The sequence below is a fragment of the Cannabis sativa genome, chromosome 3 (assembly GCF_029168945.1).
Source record: "Cannabis sativa cultivar Pink pepper isolate KNU-18-1 chromosome 3, ASM2916894v1, whole genome shotgun sequence".
Lineage (NCBI taxonomy): Eukaryota > Viridiplantae > Streptophyta > Magnoliopsida > Rosales > Cannabaceae > Cannabis > Cannabis sativa.
The window spans coordinates 51071191-51089042 of record NC_083603.1 but is presented as its reverse complement, the minus strand read 5'-3'; the positions used below and the strand labels follow the sequence as shown (position 1 = coordinate 51089042).

Here is a 17852-nt window from a genome sequence, read left to right as displayed (position 1 = left end):
GTGCACGCAATCAAGTAGTATACTCACGCAAGTGAGGTCGAACCACAGGGAATTGGATTAATTACTACTAAACTATACTTATAATTCTATTTGGCAAATCAAAAGTATTTATGATTGAAAAAGGAAGAAAGAAATTCAAGAAACTTAAAGAAACAAGTGAATATTAATCAAGATGAGAGAATAGGGAGACGAATCCTGTTGTTAAGTTACCAATGTTAATGTCTAATTGCTATCCTTCTCTTGAAGTGAATGACAGATTATAAATTAACCTAGCTCTTTTCAGATCTTCTAGGTTCTAAATCTCATGCTCTCTAATTAATCTCTTAATTAAACTAACATGAAATCATCATTAAGCAATAATCTAAATGTCACAAAGGCTATGTAAATACTTTCGTTTCACATCAAAACCTAGACTATCCAATTTTAGCATTCTCAATTCTCACTTTTCAGATTTCGAATTGAGATCATAAAACATGTAAAAGGTGATCAATCTTGCACATGGAAATTAAACACAAATATGAATAGTGTTCACAATCAAGATGAAGGAATGACAATTATTCATTAACTAGGAAAACTTAAACAACATTCATCATTCTCCCTAAATAGGAGTTTAGTTCAAAACATCCATAATCAAATCCATAATTAACATTGAAACAGAAAATAACATAGAAAAATTAAAGAGAAGAGAAAGAACTAGTTGAAGCAATTGATCCGGGTCGCCACAAGCCGCTCTTCTAGCCTCCTCCTTTGTTTCTAGGGCTCCAATTCTGAATGAACCCTAATTTTCACGAACTCCCTCTATTTAAACCAATTCTCATCTTTAAAATTCGTGAAATTACGAAACTGCCCAAAAATCCCGTCACTGGGTCCCCGTCGCGACTGGCAAAGCCCCCGTCGCGACGGGAGTTAAACTTTGACTTCTTGAAAATCTCTCTGCCAGTTCCCGTCGCGACTGGAAAATTCCCCGGCGCGACTGGAACAGGCAGCGACACCAATCTTGGTTTTTCTTCTCGATTCTTTCACCACTGTTCCTCGTTTCTTGTACATACTTTCTTTAAATGCCCGAGGACCTGAAACCAAAGAATCAAGCGTAATATAGCCCTAAAACTAGAAAAAAAAAAGAGTGAAAACTAACCGAAAATATGACCCGAAACTTAGACTAATTTTAGCCTAACAGTTATGAATCTAATATGGCTAATGTTAATCTTAACACATGGTGGATTGATTCCGGTTCAACAATTCATATAACAAATTCCTTGCAGGATATTCAAAATCTAAGGAAGCCAGTGGCAAGTGAGCAAAACATCTTATCTGGAAACAAGATGGGCTCACATGTGGAAGCTATTGGAACATGCAATTTAGTTTTAAGTAATGGTTTTATTTTAAAGTTAGAAAAGACCTTTTATGTACCAAGTTTCTCTAGAAACTTGATTTCAGTTTCAAGACTTATACCCTTTGGTTTTTCCTTTACATTTTCAGACAAATATTTCAATTTATATTATAAATCTGAATGTGTTGGAAATGGTATTTTGTCTTATGGTCTTTACTGCCTTAATTTACAAAATAATACCACTAATAATATTATGCATGTTCACGCTGGCACTAAAAGATGTGTTATGAAAGAGGATTCCTGTACATTGTGGCACCGGAGATTGGGACATATCTCCATTGATAGAATTAAAAGGTTGGTAAAAGATGGGGTACTCAATACCTTAGATTTTACTGACTTTGATACTTGTGTGGATTGCATTAAGGGAAAGCAAACCTCCAAGTCTGTCAAAACTGGTGTTCATAGGAGTTCTGAAATATTAGAAATCATACATACTGATATATGTAGTCCAGATATGGAGTCACATGGTCAGAAATACTTCATCTCATTCATAGATGATTACTCACGCTACATGTATATCTACTTACTTCATAATAAAAGTGAAGCATTAGATGTCTTTAAGATATTTAAAGCTGAAGTAGAGAAACAATGCAACAAGCAAATTAAGATAGTGAGATCAGATAGAGGAGGTGAGTATTATGGTAGATACACAGAAGATGGACAAGCACCTGGTGCATTTGCGAAGTTTCTTGAAGAAAATGGGATTGTTGCCCATTACACCTTGCCCGGTACACCCGAGCAAAATGGTGTTGCAGAAAGAAGAAACCGAACATTAATGGACATGGTGCGGAGTATGCTTAGTAGCAACTCTAACCTTCCTAAATCCTTGTGGACTGAAGCATTAAAGACATCCGTGTACATATTAAACTGAGTTCCAACAAAGGCAGTCTCAAAAACTCCTTTTGAATTATGGAAAGGTTGGAAACCAATTTTGAATCATGTACGCATTTGGGGATGTCCATCTGAAGTCAGAATATATAATCCACAAGAGAAGAAATTGGACCCAAGGACCATAAGCGGATTCTTTATAGGGTACGCTGAAAAGTCTAAAGGTTACAAGTTTTATTGTCCATCTCATAGCATAAGAATTGTGGAATCAAGGAATGCAAAATTTCTTGAGAATGCCTTGATCAGTGGGAGTGATCAATCAAAGGACTTAGGTCCTGAGAAAGATCCTTCAGAACCTTCCACTTCAAAAGCAAGATTGATAATGGTTAACACTCCTGTAGTTCAAACGAATGTTGAACAACCATTACCAATCACTGAAGATCCACAAGTTGGTAATGATAATCCAATAGATCAAAATGTTCAAGAGTTGCCTGCAACTGTTGAACAACCTGTTGAACCCGCTTGAACATTTCTTGCTCCCCAAGAGCCTGTTGGTGAAGTCTTAAGAAGATCTACTAGACCTATCAAACCAAAGATTTACAAAGACTATGTTGTGTATTTATTAGAATCTGATATTGGAATTGGAAATGATCCAGATTCGTTTTTACAAGCTATGAACAGTAGAGAATCAAAATTGTGGTACAATGCTATGGATGATGAAATGAATTCTATGAGGTGCAACAGAGTCTGGGAACTTGTAAAGTTGCCTAATGGGGCGAGAGCCATTGGTTGTAAATGGGTCTATAAAACTAAGAAAGACTCATTAGGCAACACTGAGAGGTACAAAGCGAGACTTGTTGCTAAAGGATTCACTCAAGAGGAAGGAATTGACTATACAGAGACTTTTTCTCCTGTATCAAAGAAAGATTTCCTCAGAGTCATCTTGGCATTAGTTGCTCATTTTGATTTAGAGCTGGAGCAGATGGATGTAAAAACTGCTTTTCTGAATGGTGATCTAGAGGAGGAGGTATACATGAAACAACCAGAAGGATTCTCCTCTAGTGAAGGTCAGGATTTGGTATGCAAGCTTAAGAAGTCCATCTATGGATTAAAACAAGCATCCCGTCAATGGTATTTAAAGTTTCATGATGTCATCTCTTCCTTTGGATTTGAAGAGAATGTCATGGATCAATGCATATACCTGAAGGAAAGTGGGAGTAAGATCTGTTTTCTTGTTTTATATGTGGACGATATTCTTCTTGCATCCAATGATAAAGGGTTGCTACTTGAAGTGAAACAATTTCTTTCAAAGAACTTTGAGATGAAAGACATGGGTGAAGCATCCTATGTCATAGGCATTAAGATTCATAGAGATAGATACCGAGGTATCTTAGGTTTATCTCAAGAAGCCTACATCAACAGAGTTTTAGAAAGATTTCATATGAAAGATTGTTCACCGAGCGTTGCTCCAATTGTGAAGGGTGATAAATTAAATTTGAGCCAGTGCCCAAAGAATGATTTTGAAAGAGAACAAATGAAGAACATTCCTTATGCTTCTGCTGTCGAAAGCCTAATGTATGCTCAGGTGTGCACAAGACCCGACATTGCTTATTCTGTCGGAATGTTAGGAAGATTTCAGAGTAACCCGGGATAGACCACCGGAAAGCCGCAAAGAAAGTAATGAGGTATCTTCGTGGTACTAAGGATTACAAACCGATGTTCAAACGAATCCGACAATCTAGAAGTAGTTGGCTACTCGGACTCGCATTTCGTGGTTGCCTTGATTCACGTAAATCTACATCCGGTTACGTGTTTATGTTTCTTCGGTGGAGCTGTGTCCTAGAGGAGTAACAAACAAACTTTGACTGCTACTTCTACTATGGAGGCTGAGTTCGTTTCTTGTTTTGAGGCTACATCACATGGTGTATGGCTAAAGAGTTTCATTTCAGGCCTTAGAGTGGTTGATTCCATTGCAAGGCCGCTAAAGATGTTCTGTGACAATTCATTCTTTGTTTTCATGGCTAAGAACAACAAAAGTGGAAGTCGAAGCAAGCACATCGACATTAAGTACTTAGCTATTAGAGAACGTGTTAAGGAAAATAAAGTGGTCATTCAACACATTAGCACTGAATTGATGATTGCCGATCCTATGACAAAAGGCTTACCACCTCATAAATTCAAGGATCATGTAGAGAACATGGGACTTGGTTCCCTTATGTAATTTGTACAAATAAAGTTATTATCAATGAAACTCTTATTTTGATTTTTCTCATATTTATGCGCATCTTAATTTTACATTTGAGAAAAATTTCAGAGGACCTGAATAAACATAAGGTTTAGGGTTTATTCACTTAAGTACATTGCCACATAAAGTACATTGTTATATAATAAATGTATTGTAATACATGGAAGATAATACTCGATTCATAATGAGGACATGTCACTATGATTCGTATGTTTATTATATAATGAGGAACGTTGGGTTTGAATATTTTAGTTTAAATGCTGACCAAGTGGGAGAATATTAGAATATTTTATATATAGAAGTTATTTTCTAATTAAGGAAATGATTTTCTATTTAAGGAAATAAATAAATAATTGATTTTCTGATAAATGAATATTTTATATTCATTGAATCTGGACAAAATCAATTATGTAATATTCTATATATGATCAGATTTCTATATTCATTACCTGATTTGATTTCCTGAATTAATTTTCAAAATATTCTGACAATTAATGTGGCGCAGATACTGATTGAGTATCTCACCTATAAATATAGGGTCTCGGTCCCCGAGCTCCTCACTCATTCTGAATTCATTCAGCAAATTCCATCTAAAGAGAGTTGAGAGAGCGAGGAAGCCCGAACTCTAATATCGAAGCTATCGCAGGGATTGAAGCTCAAAGATCAATGGCTGGAGGTATATCGATCCTTTCATCGCATATATTATTGATATGATTACAGTTTATTTTTCGCATTTCATATCATTTGTATATGCTATATTACTTATACTATATTATAGTCTAACAGTAATCAATCATGACAATACTTTTCCTTAGATTACAATATATGTGTTGAGTTTTATGTATTATATAAAATCTAATTTTAATTTAATTTGATTATAATCAAATAAAGTAGAGAAATTATATTTTTACTTTATCAATCATTTGGTTCATATATATATTTACATTATTATATGTTTAATATATAAATTCTATTAAATTCTAACATATAGTGATGTCATCATATTAGAAAATAATTATGATTATATGCTTCAAACTTATTTATTCTTGAGATAAATCCGTGCATCAAATTTACACTGACGTGATAATCGACGATTTGGTCTACTTATACTATGACAAGTGGTATGTCTTTTCCAGGATATTGGTAAATAAACTTGTATCGAATGTATAAATTTACATTAAACTGCACCGATATTAAAAGTAAAAAAAATATTATAAACTTATTGTTAAAGTCAATATCATTGGCAGTACAAAGTCAAGGTAATGAAGAATTCGAGAAGCTTCTTGAATCATGGCTTGGCCAAATAGCATGATGTCGTTAGTAGAAAGAATGTGAGAAATCACTAGGCCACCCTCGGAAATACAGAAACCTTGAATTCGTTTTTCTCTTTTCCTCCTCAAATATCATACGAGAAAGGATTTCTATTGCTAGAATATATAAAACAAAAGTTAAGGGATCTTCTTATTGGTTATGTAGTACTAAATCAAGTATGCAACATAAATATTTTAGTAATTATCACTGTACTGCACTCTAGAATCCATATGCATATAGATTAAATCAGAAAAACAAAAGATGAATGGAAAAATATTTACCTTTTGATGATCTATCAAGTGTCATTGCTATTTTTTTCATAAGTTGTTTCTAGGGAACAGTGATGAAACTCACACCTCGATCTTCCAGATTAATCACAGATTGTCGGACTCCGTAAGGGGCTGATTGTGACCGTTAATAGTCTTTCAGTCTATAAGGAGAAATAACAGTTAAGCTGTGAAATTCCACATTGTCTGAATAAATTAGTGTGGTAATTTTGAGAGTGTGTAGGTATATGATTATACAATTGAGAGGGCTTAAATCATGAATTCTTATTTTTTATTATTATTTTATTTTTTTTAAAATGGCATTAAAATATAGGGGAGCAAGTCTCCTTGTATAATATTTAATTTTTGAAGTATAAAAACGTAGCTTCGGAGTCGAGAGTTGCTCTTTGGGTTTAGTAGCAGAGGCAAGTTCAATCAAGAGTAGACCATGCTACTTCGTCAATTTCGGAGGTCCATCGCCGCCGCCCGCAGTTTCTCCGCGGTCGTATCGGCGCCAAATAAAGTCTCAAAGACTGGAGCTGTGACAAAAACCAACACCAGCGGCGGTGGCCGAGACACCTTGGGTAAAAGGCTTCTGAGCCTGGTCTTCCCAAAACGCAGTGCTGTGATTGCTATTAGCAAATGGAAAGAGGAAGGTAACTCAGTCCGAAAATACGAGCTCAATCGTGTTGTTCGCGAGCTTCGTAAGCTCAGGCGATATAAACATGCCCTCGAGGTTTCTTCTTCTTCTCCCTACTCTCTTTTTCCTTTTTCAACAAACTGGAGACGTATATTCTGCATTATGTGGTTGTCAATGTTATCTGCGATTTCTTCTTGGATGATGTATGAGGTTGTGCGATAGATTTTCCTCTAATGTCTCGTCAGTATTGTGTTTGACAAAAATCCCAGCTGAAAAACATGAAAATGAATATGTGTTAGACGATTCCGTTTTAGAGTGAGATTGTAAGTTTCTCGTTAAGCATTTAACTAGTTAGACGCTCTATACAATGTGTCTTACTATTACCTGTATGTTGAGGGAATTAAGAATTTCTTGAGATTGAAATGTGGAATTTTGACTCTTAGGTGTTTGTAAACCTTCGATCTAACATATAGAACTCAAGTTTATTCAGTTTTTCTTGATTTTGATCATGTTTAAGCATTATGGTAATACTGCAAGTAAACTTGTTTGGCAGATTAAGTTTTATGTTTCATTGGTTTTGAACCGTTGCATGAATATTGCAAACTCTGCTGATAGTCCCATGCGTTTACAGTTTCAATTTTATTGTAAACCAGATATGTGAATGGATGAGAGAACAGAAAGATATCAAGTTGCTTGCGGGTGATTATGCTGTTCACTTGGACTTGATTGCAAAAGTTCGAGGTATAGATAGTGCAGAGAAATTTTTTGAGGATCTGCCTGAAGGAATGTCAGACCACTTTACCTGTACAGCTCTTCTCCATACATATGTGAAGAACAACTTGTATGACAAAGCTGAGGCTCTTATGGAAAGAATGTCGGAATGCGGTTTACTAAATAATCCTCTTCCTTATAACCACATGATGTCTCTTTACATCTCAAATGGGCAACTAGAGAAGGTTCCAGGAATAATTCAGGAGCTAAAAAGGAATACTACTCCAGATGTTGTTACTCACAATCTGTGGCTTACTGTTTGTGCTTCACAAAATGATGTTGAATCTGCAGAAAAAACTCTTCTTGAGTTAAAGAAGGCAAAGTTAGATCCCGACTGGGTAACATATAGCACTTTAACCAACTTGTATATCAAAACTGGGTTCACTGAAAAAGCTGCATCTACTTTGAAAGAGATGGAGAAAATGGCAACCCGGAAAAATCGAGTTGCATATTCATCTCTCCTCAGTCTGCATACGAATTTGGGAGATAAGGAGGGTGTTCAACGAACTTGGAAAAAGATGAAATCATTATTTCGTAAAATGAATGATGCCGAGTATAATTGCATGATATCTTCTCTTCTAAAACTCGAGGAGTTGAAGGAAGCTGAGGATCTCTATACCGAGTGGCGATCAGTTTCTGGAACTGGTGATGTTAGAATTTCAAATTTACTGCTTGCATCATACATCAACAGAAACCAAATGGGAATGGCTGAAACGTTCCACGATAGAATGGTCAAGGAAGGGATATCTCCTTGTTACACAACTTGGGAGCTTCTCACATGGGGTTATTTGAAAGAAAAACACATGGGAAAAGTACTAGATTACTTTGAAAAGGCTGTGACGAGTGTGAAAAAATGGGATCATGATGAAAAGTTGGTTAGAGAAGTATTCAAGATGATTGAGGAGGAAGGTAATGTTGAAGGAGCCGAACACCTATTGGAAATTCTAAGGAACAGTCATTATGTTAGTACAGGGATATATAACTCACTCCTAAGAACTTATGCCAAAGCTGGTAAAATGCCACTCTTAGTTGAAGAAAGGATGGAGAAAGACAATGTTCAGTTGGATGAAGAGACTCGTAAGCTGATAAAGATAACTAGCAAAATGTGTGTGAGTGAGGTATCGAACACTTTTCTTAAACAATAGGTGCAATTTAGGGTTTTTAATTTTTATAAACTCTGATTTAAGTGGATGAATAGTAAATTTTTGCATTACATCCAACATCTTTTATTCTACAGGTTATACGTTTTATCAATTAGTGATTTTTGAGTGGAGAATTATTTCATATATTATTTTTTAATTTTTTTTTTAATTTACAGTTTGGGTTGCTTTGGTAGTTTCTTTAGTGGTTGTTATACGGATTTTAGTTGCGAATTAAGTTGCTCCGTTAATTGCTATAAATATTTCTGTATGTAGAATTTCTTAAAAATACAAAACAATATTTGAAGTATAAAAATATAAAAAAAATTCCTTTTTAAAAATCTTTCAAAAACTTAAGGCCTAAATAAGTCAAATAATTTTTGTTTTTGTTATAAAATAATATAAAGTAGATGAGAGGAAAGAAGAAGAAGATGAAGAGAGAAAGAGAAAGTGAATGAGAATTTCTGAGTTGTTTTATTCCAATGGGGTGAACCCTTATTTATACAAATACAAGAGTGAGATATTAAGAAACTAAGAAAAAGGGAAACTAAGAAAAAAAGGAATATTGATTACAATTAATGGTAATAAATAAAAGATTTGGACATCCACATAATTATTAATATTTATAACACTCCCCCTTGGATGTCCATAATAAGTGCCTTATTAAAAATCTTGCTGAAAACTTGATTAAAGGAAAAAGAGTATAATGTAAACTAACTCCCCCTCATTTAGGCATTTGTGGAGATCTTCTAATCGACGAATTTCGATCTTATCTGCCGTCTTCTCAAATGTTGATGTTGGTAATAACTTTGTGAATAAGTTTACAAGATTGACACTTAATTAAATATGTTGAACACCAATATGTATTTTCTTGAAGCGTATAAAGAAGAATTTCGTGAAATGTGTTCTAACTCTATCTCCTTCAATGTACCATCCTTTTAGTTGAGCAATGCAAGCAGTATTATCCATAGAGAATTGCTTGGGTTGATACTTCTTTATTGAGTGCAATTCATATGTTTCCCAAATATGCTATGCCAATGATCTCACTCACACACATTCTCTACTTGCTTCATAAAATGCAAGTATGTTAACATGATTTATAGTTGCCTCGTTAAAAACCTTGCCAGAAAAACCCAGTGGGACAAAATCTGAGCTAAGGGAAAAAAGAGTACAATATATATTTCATATTCATAACTATTTGCAAGTTGCCTCGTTAAAAACCTTGCCAGGAAAACCCAGTGGGACAAAACCTGAGCTAAGGGAAAAAGAGTGCAACATGAATATGTCTCCCCCTCATGCACATATGATCCATAATTCTTTTGGTGATAATAAATCTCATAAGATTATTGTTATCACTTTTAAAATATCACAATATACAATCTTTGATCATATATTTTCTATAACTCTTACAGAGTATGTATGGATTTCTAAATTATAGATGAGGGGTTCGTGGAACATTAATCTTTATCCAACTAATTGTATCATTCATGTGTATATACAATCTTGTTCATACTAAAATTTAACATTTCAAGTAGATATGAACATAACACATTAATGATAATATAAATTTTCGTTTGTGACAATGATGGTACTCCAAGACCATATATTTGTTCCATCTTGTTGTATGATCTTAATTTTCATATCAAATGATCATATATCTATAATTCTTAATACATATGAAGTACTTCAGGACTTCAATACTAATGAACAAACTTTATACATTTAATATTTCTCGATATACAAAAGAAATAAAAGTTTGTTTTGCAATTAATCAAAAACTCTTCAAGAGTCTATGACAACGTATAATTTACGTATTTATACTGCATAGACAACCATACGTATTTTTCAAACAATAATTTACTTACATGTCTTTATTTCATACAAAGATCTTTGTCATATAGTGCGCGCGACTTAGAATTTATATCACTTAAGACATGTATTAAATTCTTCTAGAATTTTTAGATAAGGCTTATTTCAAATTCTCACTATATTAGGAGCTCCAAATAAATAATCTTTTGTTGCAACTTTTATGTGACGCTTATAAATCCTCATAAAATATATTCCAGGCTATAATCAAATCATGATTATATTTTCTCAATATTTAAGCCTTACTTCAATCAATCTCATGTCTATGCAAACTTTGTACAACAATTCATTATGTACAAATACATATATGCAAATTTCTCATTAGAAATATTTATTTGCACACCCTACAGGTCTTACTTCACTTTATGTGAGTAAATTTGCCTGGACTGCGTCATAATATTTTGGCCAAAAATCAAAATGTATGTCGATAATTCTCGACAAATCTAATACAATGATCCTTGCTATCTCATGTTAGTTTATTGCATATGCACACATTCAATATTTATTGTCGACAAAAATTTCAATAAATGATAATTTCCTCCCATATTGACATAACTTATAGAGATCTCTTTAAATTACATATTTTCAAATATGTTTATCATTTATAGGTACCTATAACGAATCACTTCGGTGGATTCAATTATGATTAAATGTGTTATGTCTAACTTCTCTTGGGAGTCTCTTCGAGTACCGTTTTCATCACGGTTATCATTTTAATACTTTATAACATTAAGGTATCTCCATGAGTACCACTAGATTTAACAACTTCAGGGCAAATCAAATGAACATTTACTAATAATTTCTATATTGTTCATTTACGCTTCAGGCGTTTTCAACTCATTCTATCTCAACTTTGAGTAATATTGATTTGCAGTTGGTATATATCATTTTGAACTATATCGTTCTTATATACTTTGTGCAAGGATCATTTGTTAAAAATTATCATCGATCCCAACTGCTTCTCTCCCCCTGATCGAGAGAATTTTAAGAAATTGTGATATCTAATAATATTAATACACCTGTAGGGATTTCAATATATCACAATGAATCAATATCTATTTAAACTCATATATATTATATGACATTGAACTTCGTGTTCAATAACTTCGATTTCAAGTTCAATACTTATGAACTTAATTCATTTCTAAGAATGAGTCATACGTGTATAATTAGAAATACATAAATTTACACATTTTGTAAATGCATGATCATATAATCTTATCACATCGATAAGAAACTATGCAATAAAAATCTAACAATGGCTCAAGATTGTTAAAGAAATATAATTTAAATATTTTCTATGTGCAAATATATGCACATTCTTCTTTTGAGCCTTATAAATTAACAATGAGAAGAATATTTTGGTTCTTCAACAAAATTTAGTCAAATCCTTTGACAATTTATTGCATATGATTTATCATGTCAAAATAATTCAATTAATGAACTTCAGGTTCACTATAATTTGTATTTCAATGAAACTTTCAAAGGTAATGTAAATTTATTACAACATAATCATTATAAGTTTCATTTTTATATACACGAATAATATAATTATATTATTCTCCAAAACATATACACTCTTCAGGAGTCACTATTATGTTTATCAAATTTTATATTTCTTCAGGAATCACTATCATCAATTTAATGATGTGTATTATATAAAATGTACATAACAACTTCATCATGTTGTTATAATGGTCAAATAGATATAACCATAATATATCATTCATTTTTCCTGGTATCTTTTTAACAAGTCGTCTAATTTATTTAGACTATTCATCAGTCTAATTATCATGACTTGATATATTATATATTTAAATGTACAACCAGTACATATAATAAGTCATCTCTTATTACTTTCACAACTAGATAAAAGTTATACATCTAGGTACATACAAAGATATTTTGCTACTCAAAGTAGCAATTGTATGTAAGAGTACTTCTTCAGGAAGCTTTTCAAATAATCATTTTGTGATTCTTTATCACTTTGATTATATTGGATCACTAACAAATATTAGTAAATTATATATCCACTTTCGGGAATATGCAAACTGAATTATATAGTAACTATATATATACATATCCTGTACTAACAATAGTTTGAAACTATTGATTTCAAGAAATAATAAAATATGCATATATTAATTTGCTTCTGGCATTACCAATATATGTGAAATTTATATTCTTTGAAATAGAATTTCCTGTCTATTCATTCTCTTCAGGGAATGATATTTAAATATTCTAAATGTACAATCAATTTGTACAATTCACACTTATTCAATAATCAAATATACTTTTATCTTGATTATAAGTGTGTCCGTACTACAGGTACGCGACTACTATTATTCAATCCCACACATGATATATAGATTTCATGCACTTTGATTGTGTGTGGTATTTCATCTTTTGGTTGTTTCCAATTTCTTCTGGAAATATTTGAGTAGCAAACAATGCCATTGATTATTTAAAATCATTACATTCACTTCGGGGAATGACGTTGAACAAGTAGAACATTATTATAAATTTCTTAAAAATTTATTACTTGTTCATATATAAAAAGAAATTACTCAACAATTTCTTTAACAATATTTCAAAGAATATATGAATACAATTTTTGCATAATCTGCAAGATGTATGCAAAATTTGATCTTTAATATGTGTCACATGCAATAATTTCTAACATTGCAAGTAATAACAATGTATAGTAACATGACTAATACAAACAATCTTTAAAAGTAGTTGAATTCAATTCGTATCATTCTCTGCAGGGAATGATGAACAATAAATACATGTCTCATGTATTTAAATAATATTAGTCATGCTCACTGTTATTCTTATACTTTGATGTTTCAATGCAATTTTCTTAATATTCTTTTTAGGTATTCAAAATCCACTATAAAATTGCATCAATAATAATCATTTTTAATGATTCTTTAGTTGTATTCACATAAATACAATCATTTTTTTTTACAAATATAAAACATTTACTTCAGGAAATGTTTGTCAAAATGTATATCGATATTAGATTACTTTTCATTGTCCTCAAAGAATACAAGAACATATATATAAATATGTATTCATCTCTTTCATTATATATCCATCAACTATATAATGAATATTACGTTTGCATAATCTTCAGGATATATGCAAGATTTTATTGAGGACGCATAATCATCAGGATATATGCAATATTTTATCGAGGATGCATAATCTTCAGGATATATGCAATATTTTATCGATGATGCATAATCTTCAGGATATATGCAATATTTTATCGATGATGCATAATCTTTAGGATATATGTATAATTTATATAGATTTTCTCTATCATATCATAGGCACACATATATTGTAAATATTATGAATGATAAGAACATTATATATATATAAAATCAATAATAAATATATAAAAATATATACATACATATATAATATATAGATATATAGATAAAAAGAAAAAAAAAACCAAATGATTCTTGAAATTGTTTCAGTCAGAGGAGTATATATATAAATATATCTTTAGTGTATTTTGACTTTGAAACAATTCAAGAACTTTAACAAGATACTTACATTGGGACTTGGGCAGAGACTCATGCTTGAAGCTTGGGCAGAGACTCGTGCTGATAACGTGTTATAAAATAATATAAAGTATATGAGAGGAAAGAAGAAGAAGATGAAGAGAGAAAGAGAAAGTGAATGAGAATTTCTGAGTTGTTTTATTCCAATGGGGTGAACCCCTATTTATACAAATACAAGAGTGAGATATTAAGAAACTAAGAAAAAGGGAAACTAAGAAAAAGAGGAATATTGATTACAATTAATTGTAATAAATAAAAGATTTGGACATCCACATAATTATTAATATTTATAACAGTTTTATTATTTTAAAAAATATAACGTATGTATTTATATTTTATGCAATAAACATAATTCTCCTTTAAATTAGTTTCTAAGTTAGTTATTTTTTTTCCCTTGCATAAGTTAAAAATTTATAATTTTGTGTATTTAAATTTTAGGGTGATTCTACAATGCACACTCTTAAAAGGGATGTACTAAAACACTCTTGACTTATTTCGGCATCTAGAAAAATTTTTAGTCTATTTTTTTTTTCATATTCATGTACGTTATAGTTATTTAAGATAACATACAAAATTTTGAGAAATTCTGAATATTTTACAATATAGAAAATAATGTTCAAACAGTCAATTTTACACGCGTATAAAATAAAATAGTCACGCGTGCAACACACTGTTTGAACGTAGTTTTCGGCGTGTTAAACTTTTCTAAATTTTTTAAAATTTTACAGGATGTCTTAAATAACTATAACGTACATGACCATGAAAAAAAATTTAACCAAAAAATTATTTCGGGTGCTAAAACAGACAAGGGTGCATCAATGTATCCATTTTAAGGGGGTGCATTGTAGAATTTCCCTAAACTTTATATGTTATTTTTATCTTATAAGGTAGTTTTATTTACACTTCAAAAACGTATAAATAAACCTCATTTCAACAATTTTCTTTTACATAAAATATATATTTTTGGGTGATTTTACAATGCACCCCCTTAAAAGGGAAGTACTGATGCACCCTTAACTTGTTTCGGCATCCAGAACAATTTTTTAGTCTAATTTTTTTTCCATATTCATATACGTTATAGCTATTTAAGATATCTTACAAAATTTTGAAAAATTCGGAATAATTTACAATATAGAAAACAATGTTCAAACAGTTTATTTTACACGCGTATAAAATAAAATAGTCACGCGTGCAACATACTGTTTGAACATAATTTTCGGCGTGTTAAACTTTTCCAAATTTATTAAAATTTTGCAGGATGTCTTAAATAACTATAATGTACATGACCATGAGAAAAAAATTGACTAAAAAATTATTTCAGATACTAAAACAGATAGGGGTGTATCAATATATCTTTATATATTAAAAGTGCCTATCTAACGACATTTCTTGGTTTAACAGAATATTTTGTTAAATTTAACGATTAGGTTTGATCTCCCGTTAACAAATAAACTCAATAATTAAACCCAAAAAATTAAACAATCTTTTAAATATTAATAATCTCTTTTTAAATTAAAAAAATCATCTTAGCCACATATCTCTCTAACAAACCTATCTTGGGAGGATATTAATAATTTTTTTTATTTATTTATTTGCAAAATGCTACTTAATTTAGGGTAAATACCATTTTGGACCCTCTATTTTACAAAAGTTACCAATTGGACCCTGTGTTTTGTTAAATGACAAAATGGACCCTGTATTTTCTAAAATAGTACAAATAGGACCCTGAATTGATTTTTTTTGTCAAAATAAAGTTTAATTATAATCCGATCTAAAAGTGCTATGACAAAACTGTTTATATTTTTTGTATCTGTTCGTATTAAGCATTGTCTTCAAGTTGGTTGTATTAAAAAAAATTGTCAAAAATTAAGCTCAGGGTCCTATTTTTACTATTTTAGAAAATATAGGGTCCATTTTGTCATTTAACAAAATATAGGGTCCAATCTGTAACTTTTGCAAAACACAGGGTCTAAATTGGTATTTACCCCTTAATTTATGATAACAGTGAGCACCTTTTTTTTAAATTTTTTTTAAACCAATCTACTCTTCCATTTGAAACCAATCGACTTCACTCTCAGTAGAGACCACCGCCGCTTTTCTCCTTCATCATTTCCTCAAGCGCTCTCTCTCCCCTCACTATTCGAATGTTGTCATTTTCTTCTCTTTCGCTCACCCCTTCTCTCACTACGATCGCATCCTCAGAAAACTCGTACTCTCTCTCTCACTAGATATATATATCTCTATGTATTGTGTTTATTCTTGGTATACATTTTTCAATAATTGAAGCGTGTTCTGTAAAATGCTGGAATTTTGTTGGTTCGAAAAATATGACACTGCTAACTAAACTACCATATGAGTTTTATATACTCGTTTTATTTATTGTTGTTGTTTAGTTGAAGTAACTTGTTCAAGGATTGAATCAGGGTAGTATATTTGATAATTTATCCTTAATTTTAGGGTTTTGTTGATTTGAGTGTCTTGGGGAAAAAGGATTATGGATTATTTGGGGTGATTGGGAGTGGGGTCATTCGATTTTATTCCCTCGGTTGGAGTCGACGATTGAAGGCATAAAGAACGTTTTGGATTCTCCCAATCGACTATTTTTCTTTTTTTCAGATTCGTGTGTTTGTTGATGATGTTGTGGACAGCTTCACAACAGGTGTTACCAAAATTGGGGACTACGAACTTCATGTGTTATTGGAGTAAGTTGTTTTTGTTTTTGCTTTTTGTATTAAGGATTCATTTTGCCTAATGGTAATTGTAAAGTATTTTATTTGTTTAATCTTGTGCAGTAATATGACTTTTGGTGTAATTATACGTGTGAAAAGTGAAGCATTTCAGGTAACTGTTTGCATATTATAAGCCTCTTTTAGTATATTTCTTTTCTTTCTTATTTATGGTACTGTAATAAAGGTGCTCAAGGGAGTTACTGACAGGCCTGAAGTTTCCCTTGTCAAATTAAGAGAGATAAAGTGCAAGATCGATCGGAAAAATAATGTCCAAGATCGGGTTAAGAATACAGTATCTGTGAATGATGTTGTTAGGATTATCGAGGGACCTTGCAGAGTGAGATCTCTATATCTTTGGTTTCTTTATCTTCTTGCAAGATTTGGGATGAATTCATGTAATCTGATAATTGTTGTTGTCATACCAGGGAAAACAAGGTCCAGTTGAACACATATACAAGGGTGTTCTATTTATCTATGACCGCCACCACCTTCAGCATGCTGGTTTTATTTGTGCCAAGTCTCAGTCTTGTGTTGCAGTAGTAAAAGAAATAGTGCCTTTGGTCATGGCAATGAAGATAAATGGACTGGTAGATATACACTTCCTTTTCCTCATGAACAATCATTTTGACCATGCTGATATAGATTTTAGTTTCGATACCGCCAACTGAATAAGGATATATTACCAGTAACAATTTGAAGATTATGTGCATACGTTTATAATCCGATCCCTATGTCAAGCTTTCATGCAATTTTTTGGGTGGAAGTTTTTATGGTTTTTAGCCTCTGATTTACCATTGATTTCTGAATAAGGATACATTGTTTGCTACGTAATGTTTGCTTTAAAATCTGTAAAACTTATGACTTGTTCCTCCAAATTTCTATAAGTAAATAATAAGTATTATTTAGTTATGACATATATATACCCAAATTTATTTGAATAACCAATAATAATAGCACAAATATTACTTTCATAAAACTAATCATTCGTATGATCATACCTTCACATACAATCTTGTAAAGTCCTTTTTTGGCAAGTTAGGTGACAAAATAATTTTTCCTTTTTATGGTAAGATTGCTATGCATTCAGTT

General features: G+C 31.7%; 2 protein-coding genes and 1 long non-coding RNA gene across 3 annotated transcripts; 2 read left to right on the top strand and 1 right to left on the bottom strand.

Annotated features, from left to right (window-relative positions):
- Nucleotides 1-5656: 5656 nt before the first annotated feature.
- On the bottom strand, nt 5657-6343 carry LOC133035795 (uncharacterized). Its single transcript, XR_009686887.1, has 2 exons — nt 6056-6343; nt 5657-5890 (listed from the first exon to the last, which is right to left on the bottom strand). It is a non-coding gene; the product is annotated as an uncharacterized LOC133035795 (long non-coding RNA).
- A 99-nt stretch (nt 6344-6442) lies between these two features.
- On the top strand, nt 6443-8708 carry LOC115711505 (pentatricopeptide repeat-containing protein At4g02820, mitochondrial). Its single transcript, XM_030639850.2, has 2 exons — nt 6443-6776; nt 7334-8708. The coding sequence occupies exons 1-2, from the start codon at nt 6489-6491 to the stop codon at nt 8594-8596; spliced, it is 1551 nt and encodes a 516-aa protein (XP_030495710.2). The 5' UTR covers nt 6443-6488; the 3' UTR covers nt 8597-8708.
- Nucleotides 8709-16121: 7413 nt separating this feature from the next.
- LOC133036155 (putative transcription elongation factor SPT5 homolog 1) lies at nt 16122-17431 on the top strand. The gene is made up of 3 exons (XM_061112652.1): nt 16122-16875; nt 16948-17100; nt 17189-17431. The coding sequence occupies exons 1-3, from the start codon at nt 16786-16788 to the stop codon at nt 17429-17431; spliced, it is 486 nt and encodes a 161-aa protein (XP_060968635.1). The 5' UTR covers nt 16122-16785.
- Nucleotides 17432-17852: the final 421 nt, after the last annotated feature.

Bases quoted from the DNA above. Each gene is read 5' to 3' on its own strand.
- LOC115711505 (XM_030639850.2), top strand. From the start codon at position 6,489: ATGCTACTTCGTCAATTTCGGAGGTCCATCGCCGCCGCCCGCAGTTTC. The intron at 6,777-7,333 runs GTTTCTTCTTCT...ATTGTAAACCAG, and splicing joins GATATAAACATGCCCTCGAG to ATATGTGAATGGATGAGAGA.
- LOC133036155 (XM_061112652.1), top strand. From the start codon at position 16,786: ATGGTAATTGTAAAGTATTTTATTTGTTTAATCTTGTGCAGTAATATG. The intron at 16,876-16,947 runs GTAACTGTTTGC...ACTGTAATAAAG, and splicing joins TGAAAAGTGAAGCATTTCAG to GTGCTCAAGGGAGTTACTGA. The intron at 17,101-17,188 runs GTGAGATCTCTA...TTGTCATACCAG, and splicing joins TTATCGAGGGACCTTGCAGA to GGAAAACAAGGTCCAGTTGA.